The 19509-nt window shown below is 47.0% G+C and overlaps 1 protein-coding gene across 1 annotated transcript in view; it reads right to left on the reverse strand.

Annotated features, from left to right (window-relative positions):
• Nucleotides 1–950: 950 nt before the first annotated feature.
• Nucleotides 951–19509, reverse strand: part of ITFG1 (integrin alpha FG-GAP repeat containing 1) — a gene marked incomplete at its 5' end in the record, with an annotated part of 371997 nt that continues 353438 nt past the window's right edge. The window contains 2 exons of the mRNA XM_082269956.1: nt 951–1220; nt 11144–11261. Coding sequence (XP_082126082.1) covers nt 1161–1220; nt 11144–11261 — 178 coding nt within the window. The 3' untranslated portion in view covers nt 951–1160. The remainder of the gene's footprint in view (nt 1221–11143; nt 11262–19509) is intronic.

Here is a 19509-nt window from a genome sequence, read left to right on the forward strand (position 1 = left end):
CCATTTTGGCTGAGAGGACGTGACCAATGCCTAGGCAACTGGTCATGTGACTGGATGCAGTGGAATCCAATGGAACCATTTTCTGCTAAAAAAAAAGTTTTACTGGCTTTTTCTACTAGGAGCAGGATTGGAGGAAGGGGGATTACATTCAGTTTAACTTCTATGGGAAAGTGGAGGGCTAAGCGAATACTGAGCCTTAGAACCCATTCACGCTTGTGTGACTTGTCATGCAACTTTGGACGTGACAGGTCATATGACAATATAGTTCATATTCCGATCGCACACCTTCCTGGTTTGTAGGCTCATGTGTACTGGGTGCTGAAGCGATCACCAGTTGGCAATTGGATTTGTTACAGGTAGATACATATTCGCCAGCACACCAAGGATCTTGCAAAATCAGTCCAAAAAACTTTATTCATGCCTGACGAAGGGGTCCTGCGCGGCTCCGAAACGTTGCACTGTATTTTTCTGATGTGATCGTATCTTGAATAAAGTTTTTTGGACTGCTTTTGCAAGATCCTTGGTGTGCTGGCGAATATGTATCTACCTAGGTCAGTGATTGCGAACCTTGGCACCCCAGATGCTTTAGAACTACATTTCCCATGATGGTCAACTACACTGCAGAGTGCATGAGCATCATGGGAAATGTAGTTCCAAAACATCTGGGGTGCCAAGGTTCACCATCGCTGACCTAGGTCATATGACAAGTCACAGCGCATTGTTTGCAATGGCACCTGTTCAGATTGAAAAGATGCCTGCACTACTCTGGTGCGACTTCTGGTGTGACTTTGGTCCAGAGAATGTAAAGTCAGATCAAAGTCACACCAAAAGTTGCATCAAAGTCACACTGGAAATTGTGCGACTTTGGAGAAGTGCTAATGTAAATGGAGCCCTAATCTAAAATCTCCAGTGCTAAGATGGTTGTCAGTGAAGGCCCTAACATAAATGCTCAATGAACGGAATTCTCCCTAACAAAAAAGGAGCTGATTTCAGAAAATGGCTAAGAATTCCCACAACCCTCAGCCATCCCATGGAAGTTAATGAGTTGAAGTTTGTAAATCGCTGAACTGTGCCTTCATCAGTAAGTGAACAGAGACTAACATTTTCCAGGAAAACCACTTTTAAGCCTTTATTCAAAGAGCAAAGCGGTTTCTGAGGCTTCACATGGCGTCGAAATGGAAGCGATGGGCTTCTTGCCGTTTCTCCCGGTCGTCTGCTTTCTGAAACAGAGAAAGAGGAAACCAATTGGTGTGTAAAATGTCCCAGCGGATTTCGGGGACTATTAGTAAGTTTGTTCACGAGCCTTTAAGATTTTTCTGGTTTATTATTCATTATTATGGGTCCAGTTTATATTGGTAATAATTCCACTGTAAGCGTTAATGATCCAAAACTTCTCATTCCTAACGATCAAGCAAGTCATTAACTGCTAACGAGCCCCGCTATTACACACTGCAAGTAGCCGAAACAGCTCACGTCCTGCCACTTAAATCTAAATTAAAAATAAAGCACTGCTCATTTTTAAAAATCACCACTTCAGAGCTGGACAATAATGATGAATGTGTCAGGCGGTTGTTTGGGTGAGATTTGGAGGACTTTGGTAGGACACGGAGGAAGTCCCCCACAGCAAATTTAGATACAAATTTAATAAAAAAAAAAAAAATCCAATTATAAAAAAAATAAAATTAAAGGCAAAACAAACCTTCCTATATATTCTCTTCTAGATATATTCTTCAATAGCCACAATGGATATAAATCCAGAGAAGAAGAAGATAAAGAAGAGGGGGCGTGCCATCTAAGTGTAGAATTATTAAATGCACTCACTTGCACTTGTGAATCAAGCTCAGCATGTAAAGATGTTAAACTATAAGGTTGCAGAGATTGCCAGGCAAATGGTAGGTGGATGCAGAAGTCAGCAGGCAGTGGATGCAGAGGTTGGTAGGCAAGTGGCTAGTATAAGCGGAGTTCAGCTGGGAGGTGGCTGGATGGTGAATGAGAAGGAATGTGCTTGGAGATGGAACGCAAGCTGTCAAGCTCTGCTGGCGGCTTCCTGGAGTCCTCGGCCTGCTCAGCAAGGATCAGCTGCACTCGGAGTCATTGGGAATGACGTCACTACGTCCAAGCCCCCTTGGCAAGGACCGGCTGCACCCGGAGGTGTCGTGGATAACGTCACTACGTCCAAGCCCCCCTGGCAAGGACCGGCTGCACTCAGAGGTGTTGGGAATGATGTCACTACATCCAAACCCCCTTGGCAAGGATCAGCTGCACTCTGAGGTGTCATGGATGACGTCACTACGTCCAAGCCCCCTTTACAGGGATCGGCTGCACTTTGAGGTGTCGGTGATGACATCACTATGTCCAAGACCCTTTGGCAAGGATCGGCTGCACTCAGAGGTGTCGGGAATGACGCCACTATGTCCAAGTCCTCTTGGAAAGGATTGGCTGCACTCAGAGCTGTCATGGATGATGTCACTACATCCAAGCCCCCTTGGCAAGAATCGGCTGCACCCAGAGGTGTCATGGATGATGTCACTACATCCAAGTCCCCTTGGCAAGAATCGGCTACACTGTGAGGTGTTGGGAATGATGTCACTATGTCCAAGCTCCCTTGGCAAGGATCGGCTGCACTCGGAGGTATCATGGATAATGTAACTACATCCAAGCCCTCTTGGCAAGGATCAGCTGCATTTGGAGGTGTCATGGATGACGTTACTACATCCAAGCCCCCTTTGCAGGGATCGGCTACACTCGGAGGTGTCGGGGATGATGTCACTACATTGAAGCCCCCTTGGCAAAGATCGGCTGCACTCAGAGGTGTCAGAGATGATGTCACTATGTCCAAGCCCCTTTGGCAAGGATCGGCTGCACCTGGAGGTGTCGGGGATGACGTCACAACATCCAAGACCCCTTAGCAAGGATTGGCTGAATTTGCAGGTGTTGGGAATGACATCACTACGTCACAGCCCCCTTGGCAAGGATCAGCTGCACTCGGAGGTGACGGGGATGACGTCACTACGTCACAGCCCCCTTGGCAAGGATCAGCTGCACTCAGAGGTGTCGGGGATGACGTCACTATGTCCAAGCCCCCTTGGCAAGGATCAGCTCCACTCAGAGGTATCGGTGATGACGTCACTATGTCCAAGCCCCCTTGGCAAGGATCAGCTCCACTCAGAGGTATCGGTGATGACGTCACTATGCCCAAGCCCCCTGGCAAGGATCAGCTGCACTTGGAGGTGACGGGGATGAAGGCACTACGTCCAAGCCCCCTTGGCAAGGATCAGCTGCTCTTGGAGGTGTAGGAGATGACATCACTATATCCAAGCCCCCTTGGACATAGTGAGGTCATCCCTGACACCTCCAAAAGCAGCTGATTCTTGCCGAGCACGCGGAGGACTCCAGGAAACTGCCAGCACAGCGTGACAGCTTGTATTCCATCTCCAAACACAGCAGCAGTCCCTTCTCATTCAATATTCAGCCACCTCCCCGCCAAACTCTGCATCTACGAGTCGCTTGCCTGCTGATACCTGCAACCTTACAGATGGCCATCTTTACATGCTGAGCTTGATTCACACTTAGTGCATTTAAGCATTACTACAGGTTACACTTAGATGGGGTGCCCCCTTTTCTTCTTCTCTAATTTATGTGCATTAGGCTATCTCAAGACCTGATCCCAGGGAGCAGCAGCCATCATCCCTCATGACCTCTTTCCCAGGGGACTCAGTACCGCCATAGTTTGAATTTATACTTTAATACAGATATAAATCCACTCTGTGTGCACCAAATGTCTTTGCAAGCCCAAATATTATCTTGTAAAAGTAGCAGAGACATCATCACTGTGCTGTACGTAGCCTGTGCTGAGAGCAGAGCTGTGGGAGGTGCTCATCAGGCTCCACCCACTACAGGCTGCCTGCAGAAAACTACAGAAAGGGGTGGATTCCAGAACAGTCACCCTGCACAAGCAGAGAGAGAGAGCAGAGCTGTGGGAGGGGGCCAGCAGGCTCCACCCACTACAGGCTGCCTACAGAAAACTACAGGAGTGGGCGGAGCCAAGACCAGTCCCCCTGCACAAGAAAAGAGAGCAGCAGTGAGCGGTCTTTATTACAGGAAGTCTCACACTGGATTACTACAAACATCACACCGAGATTCAAGTAGAATACATGCATCTCTTGCATACACTGTGAATATTTTCTTATTTCCGAGTTCACCTTTAAAGGGTAAGTTCACCCAAACCGGTATTTTAATTATTGAACAGGTGGGGCTGAATATATCTAACCCAAAAACAGTTTGATTTAGATACATAAAGACACATTTATCCCAACTATTCCTGCTTTAACTGCTTCCCAACCTCCATTTCTGACTGGCAAAATGGTGGACGCTTATTCCTGTGGTGCTGTTTATAAATGGAAGTGCAGGAATCGCTCTTGCATGACAAGTGCGCCCATTAATGGCTGTGAACCATCTGATGATAGCTCGGTTCACAAACACAGAGTACAGAGCCGATCCAAGCGGCTCTGTGCCATATAAACGCTGTGATGACCAATAGTGACATTCCAAAAAGGGTCATTTTGGATTACAATTACTAATGCATACTCAGGGTCAATTACTCATGCATTACGATCAATTTTAATTGATATGTTTTATGACCGAAAGTAGGGGAAAGTTTTTTTTTTTTTTTTTTGTTATTTGGTCTTTTCCCCCCTTTATATAGTAGAAAAACAAAAAACAAAAAACCCAGTGGTCATTAAATACCACAAAAAAAATAAACTGTAGCTCTCTGAAAAATTGATATAGGATTCATTTGAGTACAGTGTTGAATGACCGAGTAATTGTCAGTCAAACAATCACAACAGTGAAAACTGCAAACATGGCCTGGTAATAAAGGGGTACACAGGCCAGTACTGAAGAAGTTTAAAGAAGCCTGCACTTTTAGAGTCTCCCAGGTGCCCCATCCAGTCCCTGGACCCAGTTAAGGCCTCTATTTACGTTACTTCACTAGTTATGCCATAAAGACTAAGGCCCCTTTCACACAGGCGGACCGTTCAGATCTCCCTGTCTTTTTTTTTGGCGGATCTGAACGGTCACCCCATGCATGTCTATGGGGCATCGGATGTCAGCGGAGACATGTCTGCTGACATCCGATCGTCAAATCTGGACGGATGGAAACCCTATTTTCCATCTGTTCAGCGGATGGGATCGGATGAGAATGGACAGACGGTCCGTTCCCATCCGATTTCCCCATAGAGATGCATGGGGACCTGACAGCTGTGTCTCCGCACACAGCGCAGAGACACAGCTGTCATCCTCCTGCTCAGCGGGGGATCAGCGGATCGATCCCCCTCTGAGATAAACGGAGTTCGTCCGATGGACGGAGTGTGTGAAAGGACCCTTACACAGCTTTGAATAGTAACATATTTCTTGAAGGACTTTACTCAAATTCTGATTGAATTCTAATAAAGTATCAATCCTTTGATAGCCATCATCTTGAAAATAGCGACTAAACTGAATTTTTGGAATGGGTCTTTGAATATAGCACTAACGAAATGCAAATATAACATACTACAAAGGTTTTATTGATGGACCGATCACAATTACATTAGGCATGCGTTCCTATAATCAGCATATTAGTGCACACATACAATACATGCAATTTCTTTTTACGTTTTTTAGGTTTTACATAAACAACGTATACAACATTGCCATAGGAACCCCTATAATAATTTGCAGGCCTTCAAAAACCATCTGATTGATGGTCAATGGGAAGAATGCACCTTACATTGGGGGTCAGTGGGAAGAATGCCCCTTACATTGGGGGTCAGTGGGAAGAATGCCCCTTACATTGGGGGTCAGTGGGAAGAATGTCCCTTAAACTGGTGGTCAGTGGGAGGAATGCCCCTTACATTGTTGGTTAGTGGGAAGAATGCCCCTTACTTTGGAGGTCAGTGGGAAGAATGCCCCTTACATTGGTGGTCAGTGGAAAGAATGCCCCTTACATTGGAGGTCAGTGGGAAGAATGCTCCTTACATTGGTGATCTGTGGAAAGAATGCTCCTTACACTGGGGGTCAGTGGGAAGAATGCCCCTTACATTGGTGGTTAGTGGGAAGAATGCCCCTTACATTGGCGGTCAGTGGGAAGAATGCCCCTTACATTGGGGGTCAGTGGGAAGAATGCCCCTTACATTGGTGGTCAGTGGGAAGAATGCCCCTTACACTGGGGGTCAGTGGGAAGAATGCCCCTTACATTGGAGGTCAGTGGGAAGAATGCCCCTTACATTGTTGATTAGTGGGAAGAATGCCCCTTACTATGGAGGTCAGTGGGAAGAATGCCCCTTACATTGAGGGTCAGTGAGAAGAATGCCCCTTACATTGGAGGTCAGTGGGAAGAATGCTCCTTACATTGGGGGTCAGTGGGAAGAATGCCCCTTACATTGGGGGTCAGTGAGAAGAATGACCCTTACATTGGAGGTCAGTGGGAAGAATGCTCCTTAGATTGGTGATCTGTGGAAAGAATGCTCCTTACACTGGGGGTCAGTGGGAAGAATGCTCCTTATATTGGTGATCAGTGGGAAGAATGCCCCTTACATTGGGGGTCAGTGGGAAGAATGCCCCTTACATTGGTGATCTGTGGAAAGAATGCTCCTTACACTGGGGGTCAGTGGGAAGAATGCCCCTTACATTGGAGGTCAGTGGGAAGAATGCCCCTTACATTGGTGATCAGTGGGAAGAATGCTCCTTACATTGGTGATCAGTGGGAAGAATGCTCCTTACATTGGTGGTCAGTGGGAAGAATGCTCCTTACATTGGTGATCAGTGGGAAGAATGCCCCTTACATTGGTGATCAGTGGGAAGAATGCTCCTTACATTGGTGATCAGTGGGAAGAATGCTCCTTACATTGGTGGTCAGTGGGAAGAATGCTCCTTACATTGGTGATCAGTGGGAAGAATGCTCCTTACACTGGGGGTCAGTGGGAAGAATGCTCCTTACACTGGGGGTCAGTGGGAAGAATGCCCCTTACATTGGTGGTCAGTGGGAAGAATGCTCCTTACATTGGTGGTCAGTGGGAAGAATGCCCCTTACATTGGTGATCAGTGGGAAGAATGCTCCTTACACTGGGGGTCAGTGGGAAGAATGCTCCTTACATTGGTGATCAGTGGGAAGAATGCCCTTTAATTTGGTTGTCACTGGGAAGAATACCCCTCTCCAGTTTTAGAAAATGAACCCCTTGGAGACATAAGACGTGGCACTCAAATCACTGACATGAAACATGAGTTTGTGGAGAGCCATATTGCCTAAGGCAAGGTTCTATATGTTGCTGTGGACAAAACAAAACTTTATGCAAAAAAATATATAATGTATGCACAGATACACGGATTTGATAGATGTACGTCAACTGAAAGTGTATTTGGTCCATCAACAGAACTACTGCATTTTTTTATACTTAAATGAAGTATTCTTTAGTGTTTTGTTCAAAGCCCCGCTCCAAATATTCTGTTTATTCCTTGAAGCAACAGCATGACAACGTTTTTCCATTGAAAGTCACTTTATAAAAGATCAGGTGCAGGTTCATTAATTACAATATGCTAATTACAGGAATAGGGAAGCCAGACATCTGTCACTTATGCTATCTGAGGTGACTTTTAATCCTTCCAGAAAGAACATGACATGAATGTGAACAGCGATGAGAAAGCACTTCTACAAAACAAGACCAAAGTAATGAACAGAGAAACACTATATTGCCAAAAGTATTGGGACGCCTGCCTTTACACGCACATGAACTTTAATGGCATCCCAGTCTTAGTCCGTAGGGTACAATATTGAGTTGGCCCACCCATTGCAGCTATAACAGCTTCAACTCTTCTGGGAAGGCCGTCCACAAGGTTTAGGAGTGTGTCTATGGGAATGTTTGACCATTCTTCCAGAAGCGCATTTGTGAGGTCAGGCACTGATGTTGGAGAGAAGGCCTGGCTCCTAGTCTCTGTTCAAATTCATCCCAAAGGTGTTCTATCGGGTTGAGGTCAGACTATATGCAGGCCAGTCAAGTTTCCTCCACCCCAAACTCACTCATCCATGTCTTTATGGACCTTGCTTTGTGCGCTGGTGGAGGGGGGGATTATGGTGTGGGGTTGTTTTTCAGGGGTTGCGCTTGGCCCCTTAGCTCCAGTGAAGGGAACTCTTAAGGTTTTAGTATACCAAGACATTTTGGACAATTTCATGCTCCCAACTTTTTGGGAACAGTTTGGGGATGGCCCCTTCCTGTTCCAACATGACTGCTCACCAGTGCACAAAGCAAGGTCCATAAAGACATGGATGAGCCAGTTTGGGGTGGAGGAACTTGACTGGACTGCACAGAGTCCTGACCTCAAACCTTTAGAACACCTTTGAGATGAATTTGAGCGGAGGCTGTGAACCAGGCCTTCTTGTCTAACATCAGTGCCTGACCTCACAAATGCGCTTCTGGAAGAATGGTGAAACATTCCCATAGACACACTCCTAAACCTTGTGGACAGCCTTCCCAGAAGAGTTGAAGCTGTTATAGCTGCAAAGGGTGGGCCAACTCAATATTGAACCCTACGGACTAAGACTGGGATGCCATTAAAGTTCATGTGTGTGTAAAGGCAGGCATCTGAAGAAGAAAACCGAGAACTGAGTGATCAGAGGTCACGTGAGCGTTGAGTTTTTGGGCTTAGAACCGGAGGGGAAATGGACATTTCTTGTTCCCCTTCTCTTCTTTTTCTGCTTTTGCTCTTTTGAGATTATATTTCAAAATTGTTCTAGATAATGACAGGTCCTATATCCTGACTTCTGGTCCTATTGGATGTTTATCACAGTATGGAACCTGCCATATCTTCGAATTTACATTGTAAATAATATTTTTGATGGCATCACTCTGGGTTTAGCACCCCCTGGGTTTGTCCCTCGCTTCTAGTCAACTTCGGGAACTGGAGCAGTCCACATACTAGCTGGACTGTACGGTGGAGGGATTGGTACAAGCCGGCCTTCCTCCTCTGCATAGAGCCTCAGACGGTCCTCAGAGTAATTCAAGCGTTTTTTCCCACCCCACATTTTTTTTCTTATATGCATGTTATTTCTTCCTTTTGTGTCAAAACTGGTGGTTATTGAATCTCTGGACTGTTCCTGGATAGGTCAGTGGTTGTGAATACCACAAGATTGGGATACAGGACTATACTGATATCCCTCGATTTTGATACTACTTTATGCTTTTACTGTTCTTGATAGCCTCAACAATGTAAAAACCTATACTAAATTGTATTACTTTATTTTGTAAAGCTAATAAAAACGATTGAAACAGAACCGGAGGGGGACAGCTGCAGCATCCCACCCAGGGAGGCGACTTTATATATGTGTTATTTTCGATTCCTACGCTTCTCCTTAAGGCCCCTTTCACACTTATGCGATCTAAAAGTTGCACGATTTTGCCGGGATTTTGACTGGACTCGAAGCAATGCTTATGTCTTTTGACCCCAAAACGCATTAAAATCATCCCAAACTAGTGCAGGGACTACTTTGAAGTCGTTTCGACTTGAAGTCGTACAAATATGAACGGTACTCATTGGAAATCATGGAGTACGACTTGTCATGTGACTTTGCAGTCCCAAGTCGCAGGATAAGTTGCACAAGTGTGAAAGGGGCTTTAACCGCTTGCCGACCGCCGCAAGTACATATACCGCGGCGGTCAGCCCCGTGCAGGCAAAGTGACGTACCGGTACGTCACTAGCCTGTGAGCCAATAGGGGGCGAGCGCGCGCCGCCGGAGGCACGCTCCCGCTCGTCCACAGACACCTCAGCGCAAGTGACCGGCGGACCGGATGTCGGCCGGTCACTCGCGATCGTCAGTAACAGAGGGAGAAAGGCAGGTGGCTAATGTAAACAAAGCCGCCTGTCATTCTTCCCTGTGTAACAGCAGAGATCATATGGTCCTGCTATGTAGGACCGTAGATCTCTGCTGTTACATAAAAAGCCACATCCCTGCACAGTTAGAAAGACGCCCCTAGGGACACACTTAACCCCCCCTTCCCCAATAAAGTTAACCCCTTCCCTGCCAGTGTCATTTTTACAGTAACAGTGCATATGTATAGCACTGATTACTGTAGTAATGTCACTGGTACCCCCAAAAGTGTCAAAAATGTCAATCAAGGGTCGGATCTGTCTGCCGCAATGTTGCAGTCCCGCGAAAAAAAAAAAAATTGCAGATTGCCGCCATTACTTGTTTAAAAAAAAAAACAACAAAAATGACAAAAATCTTTCCCTTAGTTAGTAAACGCAATAACTTTTGCGCAAACCAATCAAAATACGCTTATTGCTATTTTTTTTACCAAACATATGTAGCAGAAAACAAATTGGCCAAAAATGTTAAAAATTTTTGATTTTTACATTTTTTTTTTGGGGAATTTCATATAAAAAAATTTGAAAAATATTGTTATTTTTGCAAAATTGTCGCTCTTTTTTGTTTATAGCGCATGATCAAAAAATCGCAGAGGTGATCAAATACCACCAAAAAAAAGCTCTGTTTGTGGGAAAAAAAGGACGTCAAATTCGTTTAGGTACAGCGTCGCATGACCGCGCAATTGTCCGTTAAAGTCACGCAGTGCCGAATCGCAAAATAGGGCCTGGTCAGGAAGGGGGTAAAATCTTCCGGGGCTTAAGTGGTTAATCTATCACAAAATACTGACTTAAAAAAAAGAGGCTGTAGATAAGCTCAGGAGGTGGGAGTGGCCAACCCTGACTTTCACAAGAAAAGTCAAGATTTGCATGTAACTGCATGTGCAGTTTTCACTGAAGGTGACCCCCTGCTTCTGCATTTTCATTGCAGGCTCAATCGGACTTTCCAAGGCTTGTGACAGGTTTACCTTACGTGATTTGGACCCAAGCATTTTTTTATAAGCTGTACAGCTACCATAGAAATCTCAGTGCACAATGGTTCTTGGTGCAGCTCTTCTTTATGTATGTAACAATTACATATGTAACGTATGCGGCTTCACGTATATCAAGGCGTCGGTGAACATAAAAAGTGACAAGGCTCGTGGCTGGGAATTAAATTATATTTTCTTGTAGCCTATCTGCACAGTGCTTGGCCCTCATACACCTATAGAGGAGCAGCTGTCCCGGATGGGCTATGCCGGGATCTTACCTTCTCTTGCCAGTGTAGGATGCCGATTATTGCCAGGATGAAAACGCACACTCCGATGAGAGCAATGGCAGTCAGCAGGACGATGTTACTTGGGGTCAGGTAGAGCTTGGCACTCCAGCTGCGGAGAGAAGAAGCACAATAATGAAATGCAATCTGTCTTATTATATGTGCAATCAGAAGATACAAGGAATGTCTGACAATCACACCGATGGGAGGATTAGTACATTAAAAATATACAATTTTATCACTTTCATATCATTGCTGAACACGCTGCATAATAGAGTCATAACATAACATAGTGCTCAATAAAGCAGAAAATTAGAAACAGAAAAGTGACGGCAGAAAAAAGGCCGAGTGGTCCATCGAGTCCGCCCATTTTTTTCTCAATACATGTTTTGTATTTCTTTTTTATTGTTAACTTTTTTTCTGAGTATAAATCTATGTTTGTTCTATAGTGAAAATGAGAAGACAACCTCCGCTCAGGTGAGCAATCCCGGTGCTGTGGGTGCTGACCCCGGATCGCCACCGCTGCAGCAGTAGAAATTAAGGAGAAATTGGCTGCACACCACCAGCTGCTAGGAAGATGAATCCTCTATAGACATATGTTAAAGGTACACAGGGTACAGAGATAGACATGTTTCACATGTTCAAGTCACTCTCCCTAACTGATTTTACCCCTACCATCCCCTCTGAATATCCCCACCTACCTGTCCCCGGGGATCTTACCCCAAACTCATGGCAAATCCATCCCTGGCCCCTTCACAGTACATTTCTCCCTGGCAACCTCACCATCCCCCCCCCCCCAAGTATCCCTTTTCGGGCCACTCCCCTCCCCTCACAGCACATCCATTCACAGTAATTTAAGCCCACACTCATGGAACATTCTTCCATAGGGACCTTACCATCCCCCTGAATATCCCCCCACCCACAGCAAAACTGTCCCCAGAGATCTCACCCAAAAACTCACGGCACATCCCTCGCAGATCACCATACCTGCCACTCATAATACATCCTTCACAACATATCCATATCTGTGCACCTCACCCTCCGTTCACAGTACATCCCTACTGACCTGAATATCCCTTCTGGGCCACTCCATCCCCCATGCCACCCACAGCACATTTGTCCCCAGCCAACTTACCCCAAACTCACGGCAAATCCATCCCTGGCACCTTCTCAGTAAATTCCTCCCTGGCAACCTCACCATCCCCTCAAGTATCCCTTTCAGGCCACTCCAATCCCCCCACAGTACATCCATTCACAGTAATTTCAGCCCACACTCATGGAACATTCTTCTCTAGGGACCTTACCATCCCCCCTGAATATCCCCCCACCCACAGCACAACTGTCCCCAGAGATCTCACCCCAAACTCACGGCACATCCCTCGCAGACCAACATACCCACCACTCACAATACATCCTTCCCCGGCAACCTCACCAACCCCCTTCCCCCCAAATATCCCTTTCCGGCCACTCCAACCCCTCTCCCAACCACAGCACATCTGTCACCGGTGATCTCACCCCACCTTCAAGGCACATCCCTCCCCACCACCTCACCCTCCTCTCACAGTGCAACCCTCCCTGGTGAACTCACCATCCTCCTGAATTTTCTTCTGGGCCACTTCGTAAAAGCACATCTGTCGTAGCCAATCTCACCCCAAACTCACAACATATCCATATCTGTGCACCTCACCCTCCGTTCACAGTACATCCCTACTGACCTGAATATCCCCCTGAATATCCCTTCTGGGCCACTCCCCAGCCAACTCACCCCACACTCACGGCACATCCTAGCCATCTAACCCTTCACTCACAGGTTCTGGCATTCTTTGCTCTACTCCAGAAAGACATGTTTTTATTGCACCCTTCCTTTCTTTTCTGGTGACAACCTTGTCATTGGAACAGGAAGGGAGGAAAAAACTCTTTAGTGGGGAAACACACAGCAATATAAACCTAACAGAGGTTCTAACCCTACCCTACTAAGTATTGGCAGGAGTTTCACTTTAAGGGGAGGGACTGCCACCTTTCTGCACACTATTTGCCCCCATTCCAGAGAAAAAGACAACACACATTCAGTATAAGTAACTATAGGGATGTTTATTTCCAATGGGTATATTATTATTATAAAGGATTTTACATAGTGCCAACAATTTACGCAGCGCTTTACAATATAAAGGGGGACAGTGCGATTACAATACAGTTCAATATATTACGTTGCTTGTTTTGTTTTGCTTGTTTTGTCTCTATGGAACAAATAGTACTGTAGATGGCTATGAATATAAAGAACAATGTTACATCCGGGTCTAATTGTGTGTGGGAAGGAGCACATAGTGGCTTCTATGATAATATAATATAAAACACAAAGGATAATGAGGTTTTCCAGTCTTCTATGGCAGGAAAAATACACATCTGTTCTAGATAACTTTAGGAGCATAGGGGGGGCAACTGCCCCTGCAGCCAAAGTCGCAAAGATAAGACAAAGAAACAACTTCCCTGCGACTTTGGTGATTTTACAATTCTAGTGTATGGCACTCATGTTGCACGGAAGATGCAGAAAAGTAGTGCAGGAACTATTTTTTTTTGTCGCAGCAATTAGGACTGTACCCATTGAAATGAACGTGTTTTGACTTGTCATGAGACTTTGTGTCGCAGGTCGCAGCAGTGTGAGCCAGGGCTAACCAATGTAGACCTTATTTTGTAACCTAAATGTATAGACAAACAAGAGCAGAAAATCTGCATTTCTACAGACACATGTTCCCACGGAGCGCTGAGGATACAAGAACGCACTTATCACCGCTCCCATCACCTGCTATTACCTCTGTACTTTTCTTTGTGCAAAGCAATGCAGGAACACACAGCTACAGGATGTCTCCAGCACTATGAGGACAATATTCTATATTTATTACAGAGATCAGAAGATGCATCTTATTAAGCTGAAAAATAATACACAAGGTCATTATCAGGATTTAACGGTTCTTTTTTTCTCCTAAGCACGGCTCTGTAAGGAACACGCGGCCGTCAGGTGCAGACGGGGGGGGGGGGGGGGGGGGGACACGATTATGCCAGTTGTACAGGAAGAAGTTATTTAAAGCTGAACTTAAAGACAGAAAATACAGCAGCCCTCTATTCATTAACCTCCTGCAGTGTCACAGCTAGAGCTCTCCAATTAGCAAAGCTCTTGCTTTCAGCTGATTGAAAAATCTCCAGCTCTGACGCATTAGGGGGTGTGGCAGCCCTCCGCAGAGAGACTACTGCTTCCACACAGGTAGCAAGGGTCCTTTTCTGGAGCATGCTGGCAGCTGACAGGCTTCTTTCTAAACAAAGCAAACTGTAAGGCCCCTTTCCCACAGGGCTTTCCGATCAGGTCCGCCTGTCAGTTTTTCAGGCTGACCTGATTGGATGCTCCATGAACCTCTATGGAGCAGCTGATGTCTGCTGACACCCGTCTGGAGGATCGGATGGGATCGGATCCAGGGGCAGCCCGTCCATTGGGGGCGCAGGGGCGCCGTTCCCTTTATCCATGCGTCCACCCCCTAATCTACATGCAGGGCACCGGACGCATGGATTCCAATGGGTTCTTTTTTTTTTTTAAGCACCTGATTAGAGCCAGAGGCTCTAATAGGCTTCAAAAAAGGGAGGGCTCGAGGCGCAGAGCACTGCACCCTGAGCCCACCCAGTTGTTTGACAATAGCGAATGATCCTCCTCCTGGCAAATCAGGAAACAGGTCCTGAGACCCCTTTCCCGATTGGCCAAAAGGAGAAGCCATGCCATTGACAAAAGAGGAGGAGGAGGAGGGAGGAGACACAGGAGACTGACCAGAGGAGGAGAAGCCGCCGCCGCCGGCCTACCCCCACATGTTCACGGTAAGGGATATGGTGTGTGGGCTGGTGTGGTCCGGGGGGGGAGGTGTATGGTATGGTGTGGTCTGTCTGCCGCCCCCACCCCGGCCCATGGAGTACCAGCCGCGAATTATAGGATCCATAGGGAAAAGCGGGGAGCTGACGGACCTATTATCCGCCTGCTCAGTGGGGATCGGTAGATCGATCCCCACTGAGCAAAACAGAATCCGCCGGGCGGAAAGCCCATGTGAAAGGACCCTTACACACTTTGTACACCTTATCTTTGGATGCACCTGAAATGCATTTTGCTGATTTAAACCAAAAGTTCCATCGAGCCTTAAAAACCAAGTCAGCAATGGCAGCCTTTCCCCTTCAATCCATGTCTCCTAGATATTTGTTCCAGCTCTGGAAGCTTCTGCACACATTATACAGGGAGTGACAGAATTAGCATCTCATTTTGGGGACGCGGTCCGCGTCCACTGCCCCGTGCACCTTATTTTGCCCCGGGCCATTCTAAAATCCATCCTCAGATTGGCACCAGCAGATTTCCCTCTCTGCCACCGATCTAATTTTCCGCCTCCTGCAATTAATTTGTATGGAAACGTTAGCGTGACGAATGACCCACATATCAGCCTTTCTCGCCGGCGCTGTCACTCTCAGCTCGCAGAGATTGAAGCGCAGTTGGCTCCTTTCGCCTGACATTAATTTACCTGGTGGGCTGCGGCACAAAGAACTGGCGAGCGATTGTTACTGTTCCCTCGTTCGCGTTTTGTAAGCTGAATTCTTTCCAGAAGTGACCGGCTGGCACTCGCACAAGTGCAGAGGAAGGAAATAAATGAATTTGAGAAGACGAAGCCCACAAGTGTGCCTATTTATACATCTCACATTAATGCCGCCGGAATTTATCGGCTGCTGGGCAGCACTAAAAAAAAAAGCGGTGAATAATGGCTTTTCCTTTTTTCGGCTTTAGTTCCACTCCACCCGGGCCGGTAAGCAAAAAAAAAAAAAAAACAAGAGAACAAAGTCTACTTGCCGAGAGATTTAGTCTTTTGTTCTGGTAATTCCGTAGTGTACCGGGCAACCCTGCGGCGTGTAAAATAATCTTTGTGCTGGTTGTTTGGTGTTCTGGGGCGATGCTTTTCTTCCTATCACAGGACGCCTGGCTCTGGTAGTTTACTGCGTGAGGCATGTGGACAAACTGCCCCCCCCCCCCCCCCAACACTTGTCCCCTAAAACAAGCCCTTAACACCTAAAGGGTAACTGCCTTTTCGAGAAAAAAATAAAATACCAAATAAAAAATAAAAAAATTAAGGGGTTGCAAAGGCCTTAAGGTTTTTTTTGCGCTAATGCAGTCTATGCATTAAGGTAAAAAAACCTTCTGTGCTGTAGCTCCCGCCCCCCCCCCCCACTTTTTCTTACCTGAGCCCGATCCGATCCAGTGATGTGCATGAGCACAGCGGCTCCAGCTGTTGTCTCTGGCATCATTGGACAGATTGATAGCAGCAGGAGCCATTGGCTCCCACTGTTGTCAATCAAATCCAGTGACACGGGAGCAGGGGGGCGGGGCGGAGTGCCGCTGTCTGTGCCAATGGATGCAGCAGCGGGACTCGGCAGCACGCTCACATTGGTACCCCCAGGGAAAGCGGCTTTCCGAGGGGGCACCGAATGAAGAGAAGGGGCCTGGGGTGCCGGTGGGGGACCCCAAAAGAAGAGGATCTGGGTTGCTCTGTGCAAAAGGATTGCATGATGTGCACGAGCGCAGCGGCTCCAGCTGCTCTCATTGTCATCATTGGACAGATTGATAGGAACAGGAGCCATTGGCTCCCACTGCTGTCAATCAAATCCAGTGATGCGGGAGCAGGGGGCGGGGCCAAGTGCCGCTGTCTGTGTCAATGGATGCAGCAGCGGGACTCTGGAGTACGCTCGCATGGGTGCCCCCAGGGAAAGTGGCTTTCCGAGGGGGCACCCGATGAAGAGAAGGGGCCTGGGGCGCGAGTGGGGGACCCCAAAAGAAGAGGATCTGGGTTGCTCTGTGCAAAAGGATTGCACGATGTGCATGAGCGCAGCGGCTCCAGCTGCTGTCACTGTCATTATTGGACAGATTGATAGCAACAGGAGCCATTGGCTCCCACTGCTGTCAATCAAATCCAGTGATGCGGGAGCAGGGGGCGGGGCCAAGTGCCGCTGTCTGTGTCAATGGATGCAGCAGCGGGACTCTGGAGTACGCTCGCATGGGTGCCCCCAGGGAAAGCGGCTTTCCGAGGGGGCACCCGATGAAGAGAAGGGGCCTGGGGCGCGAGTGGGGGACCCCAAAAGAAGAGGATCTGTGTTGCTCTGTGCAAAAGGATTGCACGATGTGCATGAGCGCAGCGGCTCCAGCTGCTCTCACTGTCATCATTGGACAGATTGATAGCAACAGGAGCCATTGGCTCCCACTGCTGTCAATCAAATCCAGTGATGCGGGAGAAGGGGGCGGGGCCAAGAGCAGCTGTCTGTGTCAATGGATGCAGCAGCGGGACTCTGGAGTACGCTCGCATGGGTGCCCCCAGGGAAAGCGGCTTTCCGAGGTGGCACCCAATGAAGAGAAGGGGCCTGGGGTGCGAGTGGGGGACCCCAAAAGAAAAGGATCTGGGTTGCTCTGTGCAAAACGATTGCACAAAACAGGTAAGTATAACATGTTTGCAATAAAAAAAAACAAAAAAAACAAGGGTTTACCATCTATTTAATGTAGCAGCATATACAATTGCTACACAAGTCATATTGTAATTGAATGTTTTTAAAAATGACCTTTCATTGTCATTCTGCAGCCACTGTCATTTTCTGTAAAAGGCAATACAGCCACCTGGAGGCACTCAGTACAGAGATGGTATGCATGACACCCTCCCAGGTATTTCATTTCCTGCTTGTGTGATTGGCTCACTGATTTTCTCAGAAGTCTGCCCTAAGATACAAGTCAGATTTTGGGCATCGCCTGCAAGAAAATTTCATTTTTGGTGAGATACTCCCAATAGGAAATCAGACCCAGCCCCTTTCCTCATCAGAACCCTGCAGGTTCAGAAGCTGATTGATAATTATAAATTCACTCACATTCACCCTGCACATTTCTCAACTAAAGTGAAGTTACTCTTTAACCTCTTTACGCAGGCCGAACACATACACTACATTCCAAAAGTATTGGGACGCCTGCCTTTACACACACACACACGTACTTTAATGGCATCCCAGTCTTAGTCCATAGGGTTCAATATTGAGTTGGCCCTCCCTTTGCAGCTATAACAGCTTCAACTCTTCTGGGAAGGCTGTCCACAAGGTTTAGGAGTGTGTCTATGGGAATGTTTGACCATTCATTCTGTGCTGGGATGAAGGAGCTCCTGCGCATGTGCTGGAGTTACATCATCTTGCAGTTCCCAATCAAGGCGACTCGTCACCCGGAAGAATTCATGAAGAAGATGCCGGCACCGGCAAGGGACCTCATGGACATTGGATTGTTGAAAAGGAGTATTTGCAGGGTTTAGTTCCACAATAAAGGATAAGTGCACTTATAACCAAAGTGCATTTATCATTTTTGCCCTCTTCCCCCTCCACTGATGCATACTTGCCTCTATCCAACAGCTACTGTCCCCCTGTATTTTTGACATTCAGTGGTTCAAGTCTTCACTATCCTGGCTGTGCCTGAGCATTACAGCCCCGTGGACTTCTATAGGACCATCTCAGTGTCTCTGGCTTTGGGACACAACCATATAGAAATCTTTGGAACACAAAAGGACAGGTGTAGCCAAGTGTCAGGACCCGGATCTGAACCTGCAACCTCTGCTGTGTCTGGCAGTATATCTTCTTGTAGAGCCACCTGAGATGCTGGCCTGCTCCCTGCCAGATTCGTTAGACACTGTTGCCTTGTTTCTCTTAAACCTTGAACTCCTTGCTCCTCCCATGGACTTCCCATTTTAACCATGCTTTTGCCCTTTCTGTTTACCAAATTATTGTGCTCTCTCCAGCCAATATACCGTCCTCTTGGCACTCCTGCTGCCGTTTGTATCGTTGCTATCACTCGTTACCGAACTTTGGCTTGTTTCTCAACTATGCTGCTGCTTGATCCCAACCTGTGACCACTTGTTACTGACCTTTGGCTTGTTTACTGACCACACTTCTGCTCTATCCCTACCTGCTATATCTTCTACTGGACCCCGACTTACTCACCTCCTGGTGGGGTGTTCCTGAGGTCTGCGACCTGGTACTAACATGCAGCAAAAACCCATCTCCACCATCAGGAGCTCTGATGAACACTGGCTGGTGTTTAGACCTCCACCTCAGGAGAGCCCGTGTCATCTGCCAGGGTGACCTGCTACTATACCTATCCTTCTGGTATGTGGGAGCCTCTCTACTGCTATAGCTACTGGCCTCTGAGCCAGTTATGGGAAAATGTAAAAAGAGCCAGTCAGGTAATCAAAGGTAATAAATCATTAGTGCCAAAACTGAAATATGTTTGTTATTTCTAAACTGTTACTTGGGTCCAAGTGGCCATTGGT

Source organism: Pelophylax lessonae, assembly GCF_965119305.1.
Source record: "Pelophylax lessonae genome assembly, chromosome: 10".
NCBI lineage: Eukaryota > Metazoa > Chordata > Amphibia > Anura > Ranidae > Pelophylax > Pelophylax lessonae.